This window comes from Aspergillus nomiae, assembly GCF_001204775.2.
Source record: "Aspergillus nomiae NRRL 13137 chromosome Unknown contig00495, whole genome shotgun sequence".
In the NCBI taxonomy this organism is placed as follows: Eukaryota; Fungi; Ascomycota; class Eurotiomycetes; order Eurotiales; family Aspergillaceae; genus Aspergillus; species Aspergillus nomiae.
The window spans coordinates 1-22,711 of NW_015378550.1; the positions used below are offsets into that span (position 1 = coordinate 1).

The 22,711-nt window shown below is 49.3% G+C and overlaps 9 protein-coding genes across 9 annotated transcripts; 6 read left to right on the forward strand and 3 right to left on the reverse strand.

Annotated features, from left to right (window-relative positions):
• Positions 1-26: 26 nt before the first annotated feature.
• Positions 27-641, reverse strand: ANOM_010270 (GNAT family N-acetyltransferase; the record flags this gene model as incomplete). Its single annotated transcript, XM_015555526.1, has 1 exon — positions 27-641. One exon carries the CDS (start codon positions 639-641, stop codon positions 27-29), a length of 615 nt encoding a protein of 204 aa, XP_015402018.1.
• An 874-nt stretch (positions 642-1,515) lies between these two features.
• On the reverse strand, positions 1,516-3,718 carry clf1 (putative cell cycle control protein (Cwf4); the record flags this gene model as incomplete). The annotated part of the gene is made up of 2 exons (XM_015555527.1): positions 1,516-1,880; positions 1,937-3,718. 2 exons carry the CDS (start codon positions 3,716-3,718, stop codon positions 1,650-1,652), a joined length of 2,013 nt encoding a protein of 670 aa, XP_015402017.1. The 3' UTR covers positions 1,516-1,649.
• Positions 3,719-4,116: 398 nt separating this feature from the next.
• On the forward strand, positions 4,117-5,682 carry ANOM_010272 (U4/U6-U5 snRNP complex subunit PRP31; the record flags this gene model as incomplete). The annotated part of the gene is made up of 1 exon (XM_015555528.1): positions 4,117-5,682. The coding sequence occupies one exon, from the start codon at positions 4,117-4,119 to the stop codon at positions 5,680-5,682; it is 1,566 nt and encodes a 521-aa protein (XP_015402020.1).
• Positions 5,683-6,511: 829 nt separating this feature from the next.
• Positions 6,512-7,326, forward strand: ANOM_010273 (uncharacterized protein; the record flags this gene model as incomplete). Its single annotated transcript, XM_015555529.1, has 2 exons — positions 6,512-7,079; positions 7,151-7,326. 2 exons carry the CDS (start codon positions 6,512-6,514, stop codon positions 7,324-7,326), a joined length of 744 nt encoding a protein of 247 aa, XP_015402019.1.
• A 1,219-nt stretch (positions 7,327-8,545) lies between these two features.
• ANOM_010274 (high affinity methionine permease) lies at positions 8,546-10,747 on the forward strand (the record flags this gene model as incomplete). Its single annotated transcript, XM_015555530.1, has 8 exons — positions 8,546-8,807; positions 8,859-9,194; positions 9,249-9,324; positions 9,381-9,567; positions 9,622-9,890; positions 9,975-10,111; positions 10,173-10,425; positions 10,483-10,747. The coding sequence occupies 8 exons, from the start codon at positions 8,546-8,548 to the stop codon at positions 10,745-10,747; spliced, it is 1,785 nt and encodes a 594-aa protein (XP_015402022.1).
• Positions 10,748-11,521: 774 nt separating this feature from the next.
• On the forward strand, positions 11,522-13,737 carry ANOM_010275 (transient receptor potential ion channel family protein; the record flags this gene model as incomplete). Its single annotated transcript, XM_015555531.1, has 3 exons — positions 11,522-11,912; positions 11,976-12,867; positions 13,098-13,737. Exons 1-3 carry the CDS (start codon positions 11,543-11,545, stop codon positions 13,735-13,737), a joined length of 1,902 nt encoding a protein of 633 aa, XP_015402021.1. The 5' UTR covers positions 11,522-11,542.
• Positions 13,738-16,683: 2,946 nt separating this feature from the next.
• Positions 16,684-17,809, forward strand: ANOM_010276 (uncharacterized protein; the record flags this gene model as incomplete). The annotated part of the gene is made up of 4 exons (XM_015555532.1): positions 16,684-17,314; positions 17,363-17,576; positions 17,631-17,723; positions 17,773-17,809. 4 exons carry the CDS (start codon positions 16,684-16,686, stop codon positions 17,807-17,809), a joined length of 975 nt encoding a protein of 324 aa, XP_015402024.1.
• Positions 17,810-19,323: 1,514 nt separating this feature from the next.
• ANOM_010277 (adenosylhomocysteinase) lies at positions 19,324-21,289 on the forward strand. Its single transcript, XM_015555533.1, has 5 exons — positions 19,324-19,367; positions 19,435-19,514; positions 19,575-19,834; positions 19,886-20,487; positions 20,539-21,289. Exons 2-5 carry the CDS (start codon positions 19,476-19,478, stop codon positions 21,006-21,008), a joined length of 1,371 nt encoding a protein of 456 aa, XP_015402023.1. The 5' UTR covers positions 19,324-19,367; positions 19,435-19,475; the 3' UTR covers positions 21,009-21,289.
• Positions 21,290-21,404: 115 nt separating this feature from the next.
• On the reverse strand, positions 21,405-22,667 carry ANOM_010278 (Tm-1-like ATP-binding domain-containing protein; the record flags this gene model as incomplete). Its single annotated transcript, XM_015555534.1, has 1 exon — positions 21,405-22,667. One exon carries the CDS (start codon positions 22,665-22,667, stop codon positions 21,405-21,407), a length of 1,263 nt encoding a protein of 420 aa, XP_015402016.1.
• Positions 22,668-22,711: the final 44 nt, after the last annotated feature.

Consider the following 22,711-nt stretch of genomic DNA (forward strand, 5'->3'; position numbering starts at 1 on the left):
CCGCCACAACCTTGCGACAAAGCACTCTAGTCAAAGGTGTAGCCCGGCCTAACCAGTACAAATCGCAGACTATCTCGTGCTGATGGTACCATCCATGGCTGAAACTCATCTGCACATATATAATCGTAGTATTCAAACCCCACTTTCTCCATTACCCGACCCGAAGCCGGATTCTCGGTGTCACAACGTCCTATCAATCGATAGTGTTCGGGGTAGGTCTTCCAGAACAACTCTGTGAACGCGAGTAGTGCTTCAGTCGCAAATCCAAGCCCCCACGCAGATCGGTGGATAGTATAGTGGACGTCGGGCACCTGATCGAGTCTATAGACACCTATATAGCCGATGAAACCTCCAGGCACGAGAACACCGTCACTATCTGTACTGTCGCTATCTGTGACTTCTGTGCACTGTGACCTATCAATTGTCTTGGGATCCAGGTCCTGGCGGAGGAGGATTGCGTATGTATCTTGCGTAGGGTCGACACTCCATATTCTTGATAACAAATCTTTTTCTGCTTCCTGTATTGAGGTGAATGGCTTGGGACTGTTCCATTTCTCAATTTCCCAATCGGACCGCACCAAGAAATAACCTGGCAGATGGTCTGTGGATAAGGGGACCAGCTCAAGTCGGGTTGATTGCATAATGTGAGGTGGAAGATGGTGGTAAGGGACTGGGAGTCTGAGAATGTAGTTCGATTAGGTTTCGCTGCCAGCATTCGTTACAATAGGACAATGCCCAGCGCTTTTAAAATCTAGGAACCCTAGGTTATACGTAGCAGAGCCACAAGTTGCGAAAAAAGGCGGAGTGATCGCCACTTACCGACGGTGTATAAAGTGGGTAAGCTGGAGATTTGCACTGCCACAGATCAGCCCCGTGAAAATGTTGGTCTTCAGCTGGATACCCGACCATGAATGATCTACGTACTTATTAGGCATGCATGAGCGCTCTTTAGCATGTTCTTGCAAAAGCGGTGTGTACTGGCGTGTTGCCATGAGTCACTTATATCTATCTAAAAGCAAGTTTCTGACACGTCTTAAATAGAGGCGTCGGTCCCTCCGTGAGGCAATGCAGCAGAGAAATTGTTCTTCTTGTGGATAGTGTTCTGGCCTTGATCACTTGAGAGGGGCCACAAAGACTGGATAAGGCGTCGATGGGTGCCCATCTCGGCTTTGAGCATCCTTTTATAAATTTGGCCAAGTATATTCCGATGCCCTGAGTGATAGGGTATTATACGGGTGGGGATTTCATGCCTTGCCACAGTAGGATCCACTCCACGATCTTTCAGGTCCTGCATGGACACTGTAGCACATTTTTGGGTTTGCATATGAGAGTTGACAAGACCCTGTGTCATTGGTTTGCTTCAGATTTGTGCATATATAGAGCTCTATATTATATACCATGAAGAGAAAGCTGATTAGAATTCGGAAGATCGGTTGGGTAAATGAAGAGAAGGAATTGTCAAATCACACCGAACCCTCTGTAGTACGGATTAGACAAAGGCAACATGGTTCATGATCATTATTTTGTTGGGATTAGTTCTACCTAATTTTGATATAAACTGCATCGACGGCCATCCCATGGTATGTACCCATAGCCCACATATAAATTGAACACACAACTCTTTACCTTTCCGGTGAATACCCAGCCTATCATGCCTGACCTGACTTCCAGGCATGTGCTCTCTGCAGCAGCTTGGACAGGTTGGCCGCTGATTGATCGTCGGCCGGGAACACGTAGTCCATGTATTCCTCGTACCGGTCGTCGTCCAACTTGCGACGCTTCTTGACGCGACGCGGCATCTGCTTCTCGATCTTGTCGATGTCCTCGGGAGACCCATGTGTATGTTCGAATGACCGCCAGGCATTGAGGAGTTCCACACGCTGTACAAAATTAGAACCAAGACTTCCCTCTTCCCATATATCAAGGCACCACTTACCTCTTCCTTGAGTTCCTTTTCTTTGAACACCTTGTGTGCACGGTTGAAGATCGCCCGAGCGCGCCGTTTGGCCTCGTCGCTGACTGGCCGTTCCTCCTCCTCTTCTTCCTCTTCCTCGTCTTCCGGTATGTTGATCTCGAACCGGGCATAGTTGATCCACACCTTGACGTGGTCGGTCTTCTCCAGAAGACGCTCGTAGAGCTGCCGGACTCTGTCATACTCGCCTTCGTATTCCTCGAAATCGATGTATGACTTCCACACCAGCTCGGGCATATCCAGAGTCGGTTGATCAATTCCCAACTCAAAGATGGCCCGCGCACGATCGCTATCATCGAGACCCCGCTCCAGCTCGGCATACTGGATCCAGGACTGACTGTTGGAGGGATTCCACTCGATCTGCTTCTCGAACAGTGTCCGGCACCGTACAAACTCGAAAAGCTGGCGCTCGAGATCGATGTAGCCTCTGAAGAGCTTGTCCTTGGGACACATACCGATCGCCTGACCCAATGTCTTGCGGGCGGCTTGGAGCTCCATCTGGCGGATTTCAAACTGGGCTTTCATAAGCCATATCTTGGCGAATGTGAACTTTTTGTGTGGAATGAGCTTCAAGCATTCGTTATAGATTTGACGAGCACGTTCCGCATCTTTGGCTTCCATTTCTTCCCAGATGGCATAGAATATCCAGAGATAGATATAACGTCTCCAGTGCCGCTTCTCCTGTGACGGAGGAATCTGTGCAATGGCCCGTTCGTATGTGTCGCGTACCCGCTCAGGGTCCCCGGAGGTCTCTTCGAGGCGAGTAAAGTCAAACCAAATGTCGTAGTTCCGAGGGTTCTCCTTGAGCTGCTCCTCGTACTGGACTCGGCGTTTGGAAAGAATGACATCCTCAACACCCTCCCTATCACCAAACTGCTTCTCGAATGTAGTATAGGCTTTGTGCAATGTGACGGATTTAGAGCGGGGAAGTCGATCAAGCGCATACTTGTAGATAGCACGTGCACGCTCATACTCCTTCATCTTCGCTTCGAACTTGGCATAGGCGATAAAAAGCTTCTCATCCATGAAGTCTTCACCCAGCGCTTCAACTCCTGCACCGTAGACTTCTCTCACCAGATCACTAGTCCCGTATTCTTCCTCAAATCGAGCCCACTTGATCCAGTTCCTCGGTTCAGGATGAACAATTGTGAAACGTTGGAAGATATTGCGCGCCCTCTCGAATTCATTGTACCGCTTCTCGAGCTTGATATACGCACTCCATGCTCCCTCCTCCGGCTCCCATGACATCCATCGCTCAAAGACCTGCCGTGTACCTGGGATATTTCCCAAAGTCTCTTCCATATAAACATACTTGTACCAAAGCTTATCGACACGGGGCAAGATCGTCACCGCACGGTCAAGCAAGTTCCTCGCATGGTTGATATTCCTGTTTCGCATCTCCGCTTCGATGTATCGGATCCACAGCGGTACTGAGGTCGGGAGAACGTCCAACGCTCGCTCGAAGATAGAACGCGCCCGGCGGAATTCCTTCTGCTCAAGTTCCCATGCTGCATAGCGCATCCAGTTGTTCATGTTAATCCGGTTTCGGCGAACATAGTCCTCGAACTCCTTTCTCTTGCGACCTTGGTACTCGTGCAATTCTTCCAAGTCGGCAAATCGCTGCGTCGGGGCCTGCAGCGCGGGTTCCTGCCGGTCGACAGCCTCACGGAGCAGCTGCTCCGCTGAGATCTGGATCGGCGCAGCGGCCTTGTTCTTGACCCTGGGAGGGCCACGGGACGACTCCATGGTGAAATGAGATTATATCAAGCAGGTAAGCTGTCGGCGACGCGTATTCGGACGGGGTGTTGGGTAGAGCACACTACCCAAGTTGACTTTAGGAGCACCGTGTACCTCCTCCGGAAGCCAATGGCCTAGAAATTAGCTTCTAACCGACCGCGCGGTATCGGGACAGCTCCAAGTCAGATGTCGTTGCTGCTGAGTCGACTTTTGGTTCTGCTAGCCAAGAATCGGAAAAGTTGCATGTCAGGCTCGTCGCGCCACCCGAGATCAGCAGCTCTGGAGATGGATGACTAAGCACATGACCGAAATGGAAAAGCAACTCGGCGGCGGCGTCGAAAGTTCATTCAACCACCACTTCACCTTATTCATAGTTCACCTCTGGGTCGTGTCGCAGCTCGCTCATCATGTCTACTGCTGAGGAGCTCTTGAGGGATTTTGAATCGGACGACGAGGATTTTCAGGCGGGCGAGGGAGTCGAGGAAGATGTGGATGAAGAGCAGCAGCACCTACAAAAAGCTGGCTCTGAGGTCACCAATGAGTTCGAGGTCGCCCTCTCCACCGGTGACGAGCTTACTCGTCTACACAAAGTTTTGCGCGACCACTACTCGGTCAGATTTCCAGAACTAGAAACCCTTGTTACGAGTCCGATCGACTACGCGAAGACAGTCGCTATCTTAAAAAATGGCCCGCTCAACGATATCAAAGCTATCTCCTCATCAGCCGACAATATGGTCGGCGAGCCGCTCAAGTCTATCTTGGATGGCCCCTCATTGATGGTTGTTTCTGTGGAGGGTACCACCACCAGAGGACGTGAAATGACCGAGTCGGAATTGAAGACGGTGCTCGATACTTGCGAGAGGATTTTGAAGTTGGATCGAGAGCGGAAGGCGCTCACGGAAAGCATCCAGTCTCGCATCACGCAGATCGCCCCCAATCTAGCAGCCTTGATCGGACCAGAGACAGCAGCTCAGTTCCTTAACCAGACCGGAGGACTACGTGAACTCGCTAAGATCCCGGCGTGCAATCTAGGTGCTCAAGGCAATAAGAGAACCGAAGGGTTAGGCTTTGCTACGAATATTGGCGTCAGATCGCGGGGATTTCTTTACAATTCGGAACTGATACAGGGTGTCCCAGATGATCTGAAACGCCAGGCGATCCGTATCGTCTCAGCTAAGATGGTCCTCGCTACCCGTGCGGACGTATCCAACTTTAGCCCCGACGGATCGCTAGGCGAGGATCTGAAACAACAATGCTTCACGCGGTTAGAGAAGCTGACTGAACCTCCTCCGAACTCTGGAGTGAAGGCCCTCCCCGCTCCCGATGACAAGCCAGCCCGCAAGCGAGGTGGTAGAAGAGCTAGAAAGGCTAAGGAAGCAGTTGCTATGACAGAAATTCGCAAGGCGCAGAATCGGATGGCCTTCGGCAAGGAAGAAGCCGAAGTTGGCTACGGTACAGGTGAAGGAACAGTTGGATTGGGAATGCTCGGCCAGCAGAATGATGGACGGGTTCGAGCAACTCAGATCGACAACAGGACTCGAGCCAAACTCAGCAAGTCGAACAAAGGTTGGGGAACCGCGACTCCTGTCAGTGGCACGGCTTCGTCTCTCCGTGGGTTCAGCTCTGGGGTTGGTGGAACGGCAAGTGTTCTACAAGCCAAAGGTCTTCGCTCTTCTGGCATTGGTACTTCGCTGGGCGGCAGCGGTACGGCCAGTACCATTGCCTTTACGCCGGTGCAGGGACTTGAGCTCGTTGACCCCAAGGTGCAAGCAGAGTTGAGCCGCAAACGTAAGGCAGAGGAAGACCGATGGTTCAAGTCGGGTACTTTCACCCAGGTTGGCGGTAGCCAAAGCCACAATAACTCTTCACAGAAGGATAATGGAGGTTTCAAGGTGCCGCCGATTCCTCCACAGAAGAAGGTCGATACAGGCGATGGTAAGATGGGCCCTCCACCGCTGCCCCTAAAGCGATAGTGGGGCTTCTATTTATTTTTTTTCCTGAGCATCTTAAGAAAGGCGTTTTTGAGATTGGGGATCCGTTCGGAATTCGCATGATACCATCGACCAATGTATGATAACCTCGAGACAATTCAAAACTCGAAGAGAATGAAATGTAATAGAGCTATTACTTCAGATTTCCACCTATGAATCCCTGTATTTGTCTCGGGAGGCTGTCGGATAACCCTGCCGTGCCACGTGCCGATTGCCAGGTACCATGGAACTGGTGACGAAATACTCCGGGTCAGACGTAAAATTCTGAGCAGATGGCGTGCTAGTCCCAAAATCTCGCCGCTAGAACGTCGAGAATAGTTCTGGAACGTCATTATAAAACTAAAGATACACTCATAAAGAAAGATTTACTTGACTCAATGCCTGGTATATTGTTCATGATTCTGTTTCTGCAAGTAGTCCGGGGACATCTTTGCCCTAAAGACGCCAAAACGGGGGCGCTAAGCATAAAGTTGCTTTAGTTGAAAATCCCCCGGGAAGCGACGGCCCAATGGTGACCCGTCTTGCCGAATGGGCCTCAGGCAGTCTCGACAGGGTATTGCGTGCTTTGAAGGGGAGCTCGCTCAATACCGCCCCTTTCCCCGGGGGGCGTTTGAGATATATAGGTGACGTTTCGTAGACTTTTCCCATTTGTCTCCCCTTTTCCTTCGTTTTCGAGCAAAAGTCTGTCCTTTCGCAGTATCCTCTGGCTTCGTTGATACCCCATTTGCATTCCACATCTCACCCCAGCCCTAATTTTCCCCAAAGTGACTACCCCAAAGACAAAGAGAAACAAAATAAAAGAGACCTCCCAATGGCCCCAGTGGAAATAGGCAAGCCGGTCTTCGGCGTAGACAGCCCCAAACCCACCACAACCCAACATCTATCTCTGTACGACCACACCCTGATCACCACCGACTTCGATGCCCTCAAATTTCACGCCGCGGCATCCCTGCAGCTCCAATTCGGCCATCCCCATGAAACAGCAGCACGGCAAAGTGACCTGCTCATCACATCACCGTATAACGACCCCAAACACCTCCTGGATCTCAAAACCCTCGACACACCCAACCAATTGCTCGCCAAAGCCCTCACGATCCTCACACCTATCCGTGACGACTACGCTACAGCGCCGTACACGGAATCATTCAATTGGCAGGCCGTGTTTGATTTCCTGCGGGATTTGGCCCAGAAGAGCGGGCATCGGTGGCAGACGCAGCATTTCTACGTGGTTGTTTTCCGGTCCCGGCTCCAGGCCGACATCGATAACCAGCGGCTGCATGATCTGGATGCCTATTCGCATCAGGAGGCGGTTGCCAGCGGGGGGTTGCTGAAGTATTGGTTTGGGACGAAGGATGGGGAGAGGAGGAATCTGGCTACTTGTGAGTTTACTTTCTTTCTTTCTTTTTACTAATATGATATTTTTGAGGGCAGTTGCTGATGATGATACTAGGTCTCTGGCGGAGTCGCAATGATGCCAGGCTGGGAGGTACAGGACCTTGGCATAAGAAGGCACGTGGTGCTGCACGAGAGATGTACGAGAATATCACTTTTACCACCCTGAAATTGGTAATTGAAGATGATGTTCGGTCATGGAGTGTTACGGACTGGACGGATGAGGATGAATGAGAAGCGGTAATATTAGGTTGCGTTATTTGAGATACCATAGAAGGGTTTGTGGTTTTTGGCTTGGGTATTGGTGTTTCTAGAGCGTTTATACAAGCAAGTTTGATCATAGTTATATAGCAATTAAGTCCTTTTTGTGCAATGGTTCTACTGGTGAGTTGTGGTTATGATTATGGTTCGTGTTTAGACTCAAGATTTTGGGCTGTTAGCGTACCGTAGCCGGAAGAACTTTATCTATACCATGAAAAATGGAGAAACCAGGGAACGATTCGAACTACACGTCGAGGAAAAAAAAAATTAGAACTATAATGCAGATGAGGGAGGAACGTGGCGAGGGATTTATTGCAACAGGAGGGGAAAGAAGTAAGTAGTAGGTTCATCAGATCACATAATTCTCAACTAAAATGAGATGTTCTGCGCGCGGCCCGAGCACAGGGTTAGTTCGCGTCGCTTCATCCAAACATCTGTCGAGTAGACAAGAATATCTTCCGTAACCATTATCTGGGATGATTACTAATTGAGAAGGCCGGGTTTGATAATGCAGGTCGAATTGAATTTAACCCATGTTGAAGAAACCAGGGGCTAAGACGAAGCTGGAAATGCTAGACGACTGGAAGTTCTCAGCAGGCCTGATGAGATGACTGCAGGGATGATTGACACCATCCACGACACACTTGCACAGCAATCAATGTTCGGTCTTGTTCAATGATCTTATCAATACGAGATCTGCTGGGATGTTTCACGATTCGCTATTGGTAAAGATGGAAATGTATGTCTGCCACGTGAGAGGAATTGAATTTCATGGCGAGACGGAGTAAATTCTAACAGCAATCAGGGGGGTTTTAGTCGTCAAGATTTAAGCTTATGATACTATTGCGGGGATGAGTGTCGCCATTCTCAGCTGGAGCATATGCTCGGGTTCAGAAGTTGAGCCAATAGACACCATACAGCCACTGGACACTGGCGATGATATCCTCGTCTAGGCCTATCAGACTTCCCGATAGCGTCATTCGATGCCGAACTGAGCATTGTGTGGGGTGACACTTAACAGCAGCTGGCCGACATAAAGTATTTTGTCTGACAAAACTATAAATGTAGCTTAAGTCGGCATAGACAAGTCCATGGATCTTCGCGGCCCTTGTCATCTACACTCTGTTATCCTCTTCTTCCGTATTTCCTCTCTTTCCCCGCAGGCCAGACAGGAAAGCTACAAACCTGCCCAATGGGTCTACCATTTTGGCACGATAGAGAAAAGGATGCCGGCATCTCCATCCGGGAACGTAACACCTCCCAGGAGAGTACGATTCAAGATGGTGCCGTCAAATATACAGCGGCAGAAGGTGTCAATTCCACCAGTGTGACCTACCAAGATGCCAGTGGTGCACCCGTGGAGACGGATTCGCCGTTGGGATACTCCGTTAGCTTCTGGACAAGTCTCTGCCTAAATATCAATCAAATGGTTGGAACTGGTATCTTTTCAACACGTGAGTAGTTCCCAACTCCCCATTTCGACCCTAATACTTATGTCTCCGAAGCGGCCACTATCCTTAAGGGTGTCGGCTCCGTTGGCCTTTCCATGATATACTGGTTCATAGGATATCTGCTCGCCCAAAGCACCCTTGCGGTGTACCTGGAGCTGGCATCATACTTTCCCAGTCGTTCTGGGTCGGAAGTCGTGTATCTTGAGCAGGCTTTCCCAAAACCTGCATACTTATTCCCTACAGTGTTTGCAGCGAAACATGTTATCTTTTCTTTTGGGAGTAGCAACTCCATCGTCTTTGCCCAGTACGTCTTTGGAATTGCCGGCTCACAGTACACAAACTGGCAGTTGAAAGGTGTCGCGGTGGCTGCATATACCGTTGCAACTTTAGGTTGGTGCATCGAATACACACAGTACCCGGCTATTTGACTGATGAGAAATGCAGTTGTGAGTTCCAGCACCAAATGGTCACTGAGAGTCGTTGTCTGGTTTGGATTCGTCAAGATTGCAACCTTAGTATTGTATGTCGTGCACACTGCAAATATGGCCTAGTCCACCAGCTCACCTATCATTATAGGATCTCAATCGCGGGATTGGTCGTGCTCGGCGGGCATACAAAGGTCGAAGACCCGATGATCAACTGGCATGATGCCTGGAAAGGGACATCATCGGCAAGCGCCTACGGTGCTACGAATGCCATGGTCAAAATTATCTTTTCTTACGCCGGCTATACTAACGCTTTTAGTGTGGTTAATGAGATCAAGGTTTGCTGGTAATCCTCCAAGCGTCAGGATAATGAGACCTAATGATGTATACAGAATCCCATCAAAACACTTCGCTGGAGCGCTCCATTTTCATTAATCCTCGTCACATCACTCTATATCCTTGTGAACGTCGCCTACTTCTCTGCCGCCTCGAGGGAAGAAATCCTGAACTCAAAGCAAATCGCCGCAGGAATCTTCTTCAAAAAGATCTTTGGCACCAATGGGGCGGCCCGCGCGCTGAATGTACTCATTTGCATAAGCGCATTCGGTAATCTGATGGCTGTTATGGTTAGCTTTTCTAGAATGCTCCGAGAGACTGGGAGGTGAGATACCTAGCCTAGCCCCCCGAAATACTAGGCATCTCTTGTAGATCCATTTAGCAAACATGCTAATTATTCGGACTATAGGCAAGGTATACTTCCCTGGCCTAGGTTCTGGACTTCTACGAGGCCGTTTGGAACACCCCTAGGGCCTTATCTCGTCCAGTGGGCCATGACTGTTATCATGATTCTTGCCCCTCCTGCTGGAGATGCCTTCAACTTCGGTCTGTGCCTCTCAATAACCCTCCTCAGATGATTCTCAGACTGACAAGAGTGATCGAATAGTTGTCGACCTCTCCGTTTACCCTACGAGTATCTTCAACTTCCTCTTAGTGACCGGACTCTTATTAATCCGCTGGCGCCGCAGCAAGCTCAATCTCCCTAGACCCGAGTTTCGATCCTGGGCCATTGCGATCGGGTTTGCACTGCTGGCGAACCTCTACTTGCTTGCTGCCCCATGGTACCCGCCCACAGGAGGTGCAACCGGTGGTGACGTTAGCTTTTGGTACGGCACATATATGGTAGTCGGCATTGGACTGTAAGTACTCATCTTGCACCTCGCTGATATGCTCTGTTTGATTGACGTATAATTCAGACTTGCTGCCTGTGGCGTATACTACTACATATGGATCACGCTGCTTCCCAAATATAAAGGGTATGAGTTTCGACAGACCGTGTTGGAGTTTGACGACGGGTCTGTTACGCATAACCTGGTCAAAGTTCCTGTCGCAGAGCTGGCGAGCTGGGATGCGGAGCATGATGCCGTTGGTCGTCTGCGCCATCGGACAACATACCAGAGCAGTACTGATGTCGATGAAAATAAGTCAAGTGAACAAAGGAATGTCTCTCAAAGTGCATGATAGATGTTGCATTGAGAGATACAGCAGGAGGTACATAACTTTTGAGTCCGTCACAATATTGTACTTGATGAATGTATATATGCTAGGCAGCAAAATATTGGGCTTGTCTTTCTGTTGTTTACTGTGATACAAACGACCATCACGTGTAAGCCCTGCGTACTGGTTGAGATGAAAGGCCGAGTGAATGCCTTGAAGGGTGTGAAACAACCTTAGGCATCCTTGATGGCCTGGTTGGTTGAAGCCATGTGCCTGTGCCACATCCGTGCAATTGGACCCTGACTTCGTTTGATGACTCTTCTTCCAGTTCTGGATTTCATTCATCCGATTTTTTGGCTCCTTACATCATCTCGACATACCTGAACCATAGCACTATCAAGGCAGCAATGGACTGATTGCTTCAAGGCAGGCCAGAAGTCTTCTTGACTGCACCATTTAATGCACTACATCTTAACCGTCGTAAGAGATTAGGTTTTATCTGAAGTTTCTTCCTGTGAGATCCTCAAAGTTTGGTGTCTTGTAATTTTTATCTAATCTATTTGGCTTGTTTGCGCTGATTGTTGAAGCTAGTGAGTGCCTATGCTTTGTTTCTGCGGTAATTCTCACGCCCCAGCCGTTGCAGAATCGCCAAACCTTTTTCTTCCTATCCTTCACTTTCAGACATCGCACATAGCTAAGCGACAATCGGAGCATAGCTGGACACCTCTTTTGCTGTTCTAACACCGGAGCGCCGCTTTGCGCGGTATGCGCGGGTCTCATCTCAACAATTCCTGAGATACACCAATAACAACCGGCGAAATGCGACCGATACCACTGGTGCTTTACCTCTTCGCACTACTTGCTTCGCGGCTGGTACTAGCTGAGGAATATATCGAGTCCAGAGCACTGAATCTGTGCTCCAACAGTTTGGAGTTTACAGCGACGTACTTCAATGTAAGGTTCACGCCAAGGAATCGTACCATTGCATTGAGCTTTAATGGGAGGTCATCAATATCTGGCAAAGTCGTCGCAGAGTTGATCATCACAGTCTACGGCTACACCGCGATGACCAAAGTGTTGAATCCATGTGACATGGACCTAGAAGGGCTTTGCCCAGTCAGGGCCGGCGAGCTCCCGGTAATGAACACCAACATAAAAATACCCGACTCAGTCATTTCACAGATTCCTGGTAGGTTTATGTCTATAATATACAAACACTGCCTGGGTTACTTGATTCCTAACTAAGGTGCAGGTATTGCCTATACTGTCCCTGACCTAGATGCCTCCGTGCGCGTTTTCATTAACTCGTCCGATACGGGAAGAAGTATTACTTGTCTCGAAGCAGAACTTTCCAATGGTAAAACAGTTTATCAACCGGGGGTCGGTTGGACGACGGCGATAATTTCTGGTCTGGGGTTGGCTGCGTCTGCAGTCACGTCTGCGCTTGGTCATTCAAAAGCCGCTACGCACATAGCAACTAATGTGATCTCGCTTTTTGGATTTATGCAGTCACAAGCAATGTTTGGAATGTCATCAGTTCACATGCCTCCGATTGTTCAGTCATGGACTCAGAACTTCCAATGGAGCATGGGCCTCGTTCGTGTCGGCTTCTTGGAGACCTTGTGTACCTGGTACCAGCGATCCACAGGTGGAAAGCCTTCGACTCTCATTGTCGACCATTCTAAGAAGTCGATTCAAGTTCTCAAAAAGCGATCATATGACACTCTTCTAAAGCGAGCCGTCAAATATGACGCAGATACACATAAAAGCATTGTGATACGCGGCATCCAACGTGTCGGGTATAAGGCAGGAATCGAAGTGACCAACATCTTTCTGACAGGGCTGATCTTTTTTGTCTTCTTTGCCACACTTGCAATGATCTGTGTTGTAATAGCCAGAGTTATCCACAAGTCTCTTGTCAGGTCCGGAAAGATCAAAGACGATGAAGTAAAATGGAACTTCATTATGAAGGGAATTCTATTCCGGGTGATCTTGCTAGGGTATCCTCAGATATGCATACTTTGTTTGTGGGAATTCACTCAACATGACTCTTCCGCCGAGGTTATCCTTGCCTCCGTCATGCTCTTGACTACCACTGTTGCCATTGGGTTTGCAACACAAAAGGTCGCCCGTCTTGCGAAACAGTCGGTGAAACTGCACAGAAACCCTGCATACATTCTGTACACTGACCCTGCCTGTTTGAATAAATGGGGTTTTCTATACGTGCAATATCAAGCCAAGGCATACTGGTTCATCATGCCAGCCCTTGTCTACATCATAGTGAAATCCATGTTTATCGGCCTCAGCCAAGCAGCCCCAGTGGTGCAGACCATCGCCTTGGTGATCATCGAGCTTCCATGCTGATCTCCGTTAGCATCCTGAGGCCCTGGATGAACAAGAAGACGGACATATACAACATCTCAATCGCAGCTATCAACTTTGTCAATGCTATCTTCCTGTTGATCTTTTCAAATGTCTTCAGCCAACCTGGGATTCTCACAGGCGTGATGGGAGTTGTCTTCTTTGCCTACAACGCAGTCTTCTCACTGGTCCTCCTGGTTCTCGTGTTAATCGCGTCCATCTACGCCGTGCTATCGAAGAACCCCGACATTCGATACCAACCGATGAGAGACGACCGAGAGTCCTTTATTAGATCACAATCTCAACATCAGCTGGGCACCGAGTTGGATGCCTTGGGTGCCGCTGCTCGTGGTGATAAACATTCTAACCACGATAATTCCACCCCAAGTTTAGTTGATTTCTTAGATAGGCGTGAACATTACAATGAGGAAAATAGTGAAGGCACGCTTGAGGAGGGCCAGCCCTCGGCAGGTCTTTCTTCGAATCGTGGTGTGAGACATCGAAATTCCCCCCTCTATCACTGCCGGCGTGGGATCCCTCGTGGTCATCGACCCTATAAGCCACCTGCAAACCTCGATGTTATATTGCCTATAGACACTCACACGCCGGACGACGGCTCAAGTCCGTGGAAGAGGGGAGCTGGCTATGAATGAAGTATTGAGACTTAGAGCAGGCTGATCACTTTACGGGGTTCCTACTATTCTTGGCTGTCATATATCACGTTTTATTCGAGGTCTGCAACCGGTATGTTATCTAGCTAGTCATGGATTGTAGGAATATGTTCTTCGCTGTTGTATGCTTCCACCAAATGGTGTATTGATGAGGTACTGATCTCAGTTCTGGTGTAATTAGTCAATCAAGATGATTATTGTATGTGACCAAGAGAGGTTGGGAGACGGTTAGCATACTAAAGTCAGTATCTAAGTTGGTTGCTTGAGCCATCTTTTTCGATAGTCATAATCGTAGATGCAGGTGTCGGAAGGCCCAGATAGGCAAGTACACAATCTACACATAGGCTACACATAGGCTGCACACAACAAGAGTATCTCTATCTATGGGTACACAGACTTTCAACAAACACAACATTCAATTCAGACCTTTCTCTTTCGCGAACATTGCCCTTAATACATGAAAATTGTCTTGATCACTGCACGACTAGGAATGAATACACTACTGGACATAACACGCAGTTCCCTTCTCCAAACCATTGGGCAAGCCAACGTATTTGATGGGGGAAAAAAAGAAAAAAGAAAATAAGCAGATGGTTCCAAAAATTGCTTCGAGGTCCCAAAGGTCCCGAACACTGACCCAACTTAGATAGGATTCCCTACCCTAAGTCCCAGCGTATAGCTGGGTAAATGCCTTGCTAGAGAGCTGAAGAAGAGAAAAAAAGAAGATGAATCCACGGGGGGAAGTAGAAGTATTTATGCCAACTCAACCTTAACTAGTTATGCTTTCCAAAAATGGAAGGAACGCAGTGGAGGAGCATCAATAGAGGGAAAGCGGCACTGTCAACTCATTTATTACCAATTTATATCAAGTACCGTTAATAATGGCTGCCCTATGGGGCATGGTCTACTGGCACTTAGCAGGTTTCCCTGGGACACGCAATCAAAGAGAAGCTAAAGTTTTTGTTTTGCTGCCTCCCTTATCCGGGTTCGAACCCCACCTCCTACAGAACTTCTTTAACTGTCTGTCGTTTATTTATTTTTTTAAAATGCATATACTTGTAGTGATAAAATAGAGAAAATAAGATACAGTGATCAAGAACTCCATACTAAGTGTAGAACGGGTCGACAGTGGGTCCACTCAAGACCCACTTTGTTAAGCTAGTGATGTCACGTGAACAAGGATTGGTTTACTATTCGTTGAACGATCTTTCGAAGAGCATACCGCTGAGATGTACAATCCAAATAAATTTATACCTGAATTAGATGGAGTACGCCGCATCGTTTTAAAATTTCTCATACTGCTGTGCCGTCTAGGAGGTGAAAAAATGACGCGGGTACGCGCTTAACTATGGCTGCCACCTAGTGGATTGCAGAACTACGTGGGGGTAGAATAGCTATGGATATTCTGACTAGGTCATTTTTCCGAAGCATAACATTATGTGAACTTCTATAGCTGAAACGTACTAATTGACAATTCCTCTATTTGCACCGACTTCACCCATTACCTAAACAGTATATTGGCTATATACACTGTATCATTTTTCTTTCAACGTAACAGAAATAATATCGATATCAGGACCGCTAATCTTTCCTGACTCTCTGGTATAGTGGCTCTCTCGTAAAGACTCGTTATTTTTATCAAATCTCGGAGACCCATTCAAAGGTATTAAAAGGAGGTGAGATGTAAGGTTATAAATATTTCCGGCATAAATAATATAGAACACATGAGTCTCAATGACCTGAATTCGAGAGTAAGAAGAAGCACATGGGTAATGCGAATGATACTCACCTTAAAAAATCAACTTGATTTAATTCATTTTCTAGCCTGGTGATTGCAGCAGACAACTCTTGGTTACTATACTCCCAGCCCCCAGGCTTACTATTTCCTTTCGTTGGTTTACGTATAATAATATCATTTATTTCCGCAATAATCAGTCGTGCGTTCTCTGAAAGCTGATCATAAGGCATTGCTGTAACTGAAGATTGAAATTGGCCAGAGTAATAGGCAAATATTTTCGATATTTTTGATAAGGGGCTGCTGGCGGGGTAAGTTGTATATCGGGCATACACGTGATAATGGTCGTAGAGCTAGTCAGCCTGACAGAAGCATAGATCTCATCTACTAGGGCCAGGTCAGCGCTCAGCTATAAGATCCCTGCCGAGGGTTTCCCAGTTTATGAGCGTCTACATCTATTCTCAGCGCTTTATTTGAGTGAATGTGCGTAAAGTTTGCTAAGCGGGAGTTTTTGAAAACACTTCACTGATGGAAGGATAAGTTATACTAGTCTATGATAATTAAAGATTTCTGCAATATGCTTTAGGATTTACTTTATGAAATCTAGCAGATCCTCTCCAGATTTTGCTCCCTTCCACTACTATAGAATATGGAGACCTCAATGAGTTCCCAAATCCTATCTATATATTTGCGGCAGGTCATGGCCATAGTTCTATCCATGAAAGGCAAGTCACAGGTGCCCTTTACAGATTCCACAAATAACCAACTGAAAATTGTAATCCGACCATCAGCTGCCGTATTTCCGAGGCCAAATCCGCCTACTTCGCCATTTCTAGAGCGAGATTTTATACGGATGAGCATTTCAACCTTCCAAACAGGAATAGTTACCCGCCGTGCGTGGGGACAAACCCCACAGGATTCTGCATTGGGAATTGTTGCCCGCCTATGTGGAGAGCACCCAATGGGGTAAAATTGCCTCGTCCAGCAACCAAGTACAGCTTCGCGGCTTGCTACTGGTGATAAAGCAATACCACTTCCTTATCCGATGCGGGGCAGGGTGGAACACGATGATATTTGCAATCCACGGTCCCTAAATGGGTTGACGAGGGGCTGAATCTATAAAGACAGTGTCGAACCCGGGCCAAAATGGCCTTTGTTGCAATTTCCCTAAACTATCAGACATATTCTTCAACATGCCCGGAGTTCTAGCCGAAACTACACTGTCCGTCAGCGACGGTCCTTTGACCTCGGAGAACGCAGCTTACCTGCGCCCCTCCGACCCCAACCTCCCCGTCGAGGAGCTCCGCAAGCGCTACAATGAGGACGGCTACCTCTTCCTGAAGCAGGTGCTACCGCGCGAAGATATCCTGGAAGCCCGCAAGGCCTATTTCGAGTACCTCGCCCCGACCGGGGTTCTGCAGGAGGGCACCGAGCCCGTGGAGGGAGTTTTTAACCGGTCGAAATCTATCGACGACTATCCCGGCATTGGAGCCGGCCATGTGGGCGGGAATGGCCGCCCCGGTGGAGACAGTGCGGCGCAGTTTGTCGACAAGGCCATCGAGGCCCATTACAAGGACTGGTACACCAAGAACGTGGTCAACCACCCCGCTTTGTACGATTTTATCGCAAAGTTCACCGGCTGGGGCCAGGATACTTTGACCTTCAAGCGGACGCTCCTGAGAAACAATATCCCTGGTTCGAAGCCGATTGGTGTTCACTATGATCAGATCTTCCTTCGGTATGGAGAGCCGACGGCTGTGACTGCTTGGGTGCCTATTGGTGATATTAAGATTAACGGTGGAGGTCTGATTTATCTCGAAAATGGTAGGTGCCGGAGAGTGGAGTATGTGATCCAGAGTTAACATTCTTCAGGCGACTCAATCGGCCAGAAGATTGAAGACGAGTTCACCGCCAAGGCATTGAAGGCTGGTCTGACGGAGGAAGAGGCTAAGTCGGCCTTCAACTCGAATATGATGTCGACTGGTCTGCTTTCGGAATTCCCGGCGGAGTTTGCTAAGGAACATGACCGACGTTGCTTGTCTCGGCCTTTGAGGCGGGCGATGTGGTATTGCACAAGCCTCATGTCGTAAGTTCATCTATACATGATAAAGCTTGACGCATTGGCTAACGGACTCTCGAGATCCATGCGTCAACTATCAACAACGACGAAGACAACGTCATCCGTCTTGCAACCGATCTGCGATTCTGCGATTCCTCGAAGCCATATGATAAGGTTTGTTTCCTGTACCGACTTTTGTGATAGCAGCTAACGTCTCGCAGAGATGGATGAACTACTATAGGTTCAACGACGGCGTTTGATTTGGAAGATTATTCGAGTTTCATGTTCACTCTTACGGCCGTATACCAGTATTTTAATGCATGACTTTTCTTTAACGAGAGTATATCTATGACTGTCTGCAATCTGCAAATTCAATTGAACCGAGAATGCACTAGCTATTTGTGCATAGCATACACGAAGTAAATGTATCCACATACTCATTCACCGTCCGGCCTCTAATAAGGGATACCATCGACAGCAGCCCTATACTCCAGACAGTCCCTCAAACGTACAGTGGCAGATTCTAACATCATTAGCACTCCCCTTTCCCATCATGATTCCGGAATAAGAGCATACTGCTTATCGTCACAATACCCACCCGTCCATCCGTGACCTTGATCAATGCACTATACCGATTGATTAGCCTCTATATCGTAAGTGATCAAACAGGGACAAAATACAATAGCACGACATGCCAAATTGGCAGCCTCATCCCCTCCCTGAATCTGGCAGGACGTGTCGGCGCTCAGGATAACATCGCGAAGGGGGGTGCCCACCGCGAGAGAAGCAAGGGCAGCGGAGGTAAACAAACGAAAGAGCTTCATTGTTTATGAATTGGAGAACGTATACAAAGTGTACAGTCAAGTTCGAGTACGGGGAATTGAAAGGTTCTGGGGAGTCTCTTTTACGACCGGTGGATATGCGATGACGTTACACTTAATTGGCATTCTTGGGCTCGCCTGGAATGTGAACATTCGCATTCGGTGATCTGCGGTAAAATCAATCGTGCAGATCTTGGCCGCGGGCGTACCCCTCGCGTCTTCCCCGCTATGGTTTGTTGTATCTACATCATTGTCTGTGCTTTGTATTCCTCTTGTAGGTGCGTTGAGACATGGAGATTTGGAAGGGCTTTAGTGTTTCTTACTTTCTGAGTTAGCATCTTGGGTGAATTGTTGCTGTTCCTCGTTTCTTCATTTCGAGTAGAGTACCTCTTATGTCAGATTTGGTACATTAGTAGCTCCAATTGGATCAGGGTATTGATTGCTTGTGGATTGCACTTCGTATCTGCCAGATCCTTCAATTGCATCGAAGAAGAGGAGAAGATGAACGCATGGGGACCTTTCGGGGGGTGTCAGCGCATGTGACAGTTCTGATAGGTTATTGGCGGGCCGTTTTCTGAGGCACCCAACCTTGGGGTCAGGTGACCAAACTTAAACGGTCGACAGGCAGTGCGTATAGATGTAGGCATTGTATGTACTGCATGGTCAAAAACAAGGCAATGACCATCTGCTGAGTGGCAGTTGCAACCTACTGTGTACAAGGTATTCTGAACCCCAGTGGACTGTTACTACATTCGACAGGCTTTGCATAATCTGCTCCGGCTGATAAACGCTAATCCAAAGGTGGTCCGGGACGACAGTTAGTCCGGAGAGAAAATCAACAGCCCCGCCAGGCCAGGGCCGCCAGTGCCTCAGCGGCCCCTCTTCTCTCATTCTTTTTCTGTTGCTCCTCTCCTATTAATTCTTCTCTCCCCTCCCCCCCAATCCACTCTTCTTCTCCTCTTTCCATCCTCTCATACCCTTTTTGATACACCTCTCAGTAAGTCCTGCCTACCGCCTTATTTTTTTTCTCTTCGAAGATACCCATTGCTAACAGTACTCAACAGTACCTCTTCCTTTTCTCCTTATACCATCATAATCAGCAACCATGGCTGCTCCCGCCCACAAGTTCAAGGTCGCCGACATCGTACGTGTCTCCCAAGGTGCCGAAGATACTGTCGTGCTTAGATTGTTGACCATCCCCTAGTCCCTGGCCGCCTTCGGTCGCCGCGAGATCGAGCTCGCCGAGATTGAGATGCCCGGTCTGATGGCCATCCGTCGCAGATACGCCGCTGATCAGCCTCTCGCCGGTGCCCGCATTGCTGGTTGTCTTCACATGACCATCCAGACTGCTGTCCTCATCGAGACCCTCGTTGCCCTTGGTGCCGAGGTTACCTGGACCAGCTGCAACATCTTCTCCACCCAGGACCACGCCGCCGCCGCCATCGCCGCCGCTGGTGTCCCTGTGTAAGTACTGGAGGAACAATCCCCGACTACTCCGAGACTAACGCATGCTAGCTTCGCCTGGAAGGGTGAGACCGATGCGGAGTACGACTGGTGCTTGGAGCAGCAGCTCTCTGCCTTCAAGGATGGCAAGAAGCTCAACCTCATCCTTGACGACGGTGGTGACCTGACCTCCCTCGTCCACGAGAAGTACCCTGAGCAGCTCAAGGACTGCTTCGGTGTCTCCGAGGAGACCACCACTGGTGTTCACCACCTCTACAAGATGATGAAGGAGAACAAGCTCCTCGTCCCCGCCATCAACGTCAATGACTCCGTCACCAAGTCCAAGTTCGACAACCTCTACGGTTGCCGTGAGTCCCTCATTGACGGTATCAAGCGTGCTACCGACGTCATGATTGCCGGAAAGGTCGCCGTTGTTGCCGGCTACGGTGACGTCGGCAAGGGCTGTGCCCAGGCTCTCCACAGCATGGGTGCCCGTGTCCTGGTCACCGAGATTGACCCCATCAACGCTCTCCAGGCCGCTGTCCAGGGCTTCGAGGTCACCACCATGGAGAAGGCCGCTCCCCTTGGTCAGATCTTCGTCACCACCACCGGTTGCCGTGACATCCTCGTTGGCAAGCACTTCGAGGTCATGCGCAACGATGCTATCGTCTGCAGTAAGTAGCTGTCGCTGATCACCCGGATGTAATCTATACTGACAAGACTAGACATCGGTCACTTCGACATCGAGATTGACGTTGCCTGGCTCAAGGCTAACGCCAAGTCCGTTCAGAACATCAAGCCCCAGGTTGACCGTTACCTGATGGCCAACGGCCGCCACATCATCCTCCTTGCTGAGGGTCGTCTTGTCAACCTTGGCTGTGCCACCGGTCACTCTTCCTTCGTCATGTCCTGCTCCTTCTCCAACCAGGTCCTTGCCCAGATCGCCCTCTACAAGGCCGAGGATGCTGCGTTCGGCCAGAAGTACGTCGAGTTCGGCTCCACTGGCAAGAAGCCCGTCGCGTCTACGTCCTCCCCAAGGTTCTCGACGAACAGGTTGCTCTGTGCCACCTTGAGCACGTCAACGCCGAGCTCTCCAAGCTCACCCCTGTCCAGGCTGAGTACCTTGGCCTCCCTACCGAGGGTCCTTACAAGGCCGACCACTACCGCTACTAAACTCCTCCTTTCCGTTTGTTGATGATTGGTATACCCTAACCTAGATTCTTTTCAACATATCACGATGTTACGAATAACATAGAGTTCCATTTAACTTGGGCTCAAAAGTATTTTGTCTTCAACGGCAATAAAAGTGGCATATATGGGGGTTATTACGGATAGTGTTTATGGGTCGGCTTGCCTATGTTGCATTCAACAGTGCGTACTAATGGGTCATGTCTTAATGTTCACAATACGTTTGGCGATTAGAAGAGAGCCAGACCGAGGCGTGCTATAGAGCATTTAAATAATAAAAAAATTGCCTCAAAAATTGCCTGAATAAGTTTCGTAAACTGCATCATCCCGTCATATCAACGGATCCATCATGTATACAATGGCCATTCTGTTTCATCCATGTCACGACCCATTCTCATACGATTTACAATGATTTGACCAAATCCCCCAGCATATCCGCCACGCTGACCGCAAATTCGGGATCGTTGATAGCTCTCGGATCCCTGACGATGGAGATCCCACTCCCATCCAGCTCCTTCTCCAACGTAGAAAACAACACCTCATCCATCTCGGGGTCATAAAACGGCTGCCCAGGCGTATCAATCATACTAATCCCACCCGTCGGAAGCACCAAACGAATCAAGTCCGGCTTCGCAGCACAAGTCCTCAACTTCTCCGCGATAAACCTCGCCACCTCCACCGTCTCCTCAGCATTCGGCCTCACCAACGTGACCGTCGGATTATGCTCATAGATCAACCGACCCTCATACCGCTCGGGGAGAGTATCCCGGGGCCCAAAATTCACCATATCACACGCGCCCACACTGACGACCTGCGGAATGCCCGCCCTCGCAGCAGCCACCAACCGCTGCGGCCCAGCAGACAGCACACCCCCCATAACCTCATCGACGACCTCACTCGTCGTCAAATCCACCACCGCATCCAACAGCCCCTCCCTCACCAGCCTCTCCATCGCCTTGCCCCCGGCCCCCGTCGCATGAAACACATACACCTCAAACCCGTAGACATCTTCCAAACGCGCCCGAACGCGATCCACCCCAGGTGTCGTCACCCCAAACATCGTAATCCCCACCCTAATCTTCTTCCTCTCCCCAGACCCCCCACCACCATCACTTAATCCCCCAGCCAAAGAATCAGAATGAAGATACCCAACCGCCATCCCCAAGATCGCACACGCAGCATTGCGCAAGATCCCCTCGAGGATCCAATTCCGCCCCGCAATATCCACAACGCTATACATCATCGTCACATCCGTCTCCTCGACGTACGGCTGCACATCCCCGCTCGCCATCGTCGACACCATCAGCTTCGGGAACCCAACGGGAAGCGCGTTCCGCATCGCCGCCGTCGCGATGTTCGTCCCGCATGACCCGCCGAGTGAAATTATGCCATGGATTTTGTGTCCCTGGTACAGGTCGGCGACAATGGTGGTCGCGTGCTCGGAGGCGGCTTTTATGTACTCGGCTCGGGGGGCGGGGAGGTCGTGTTGCGGGATTGTGTAGTTGATTGCGATTTTGGGGTTTGGTGTTGGCGGTTGGCGGCTGACGTCAAGGGTTAGGATGTGTGGTTGAGGGGACTGGGAGAGGAGCGTTTGGTAAGTGTAGGTTAGTTCGGGGGTTTTGGTGTCGAAGGTGCCTAGGAGGAGGATTGTGGGGGGGTTTGGCATTTTGGGGGTTGGAGAGGATTAACTGTGTTGGTGGTGGTGGGAGT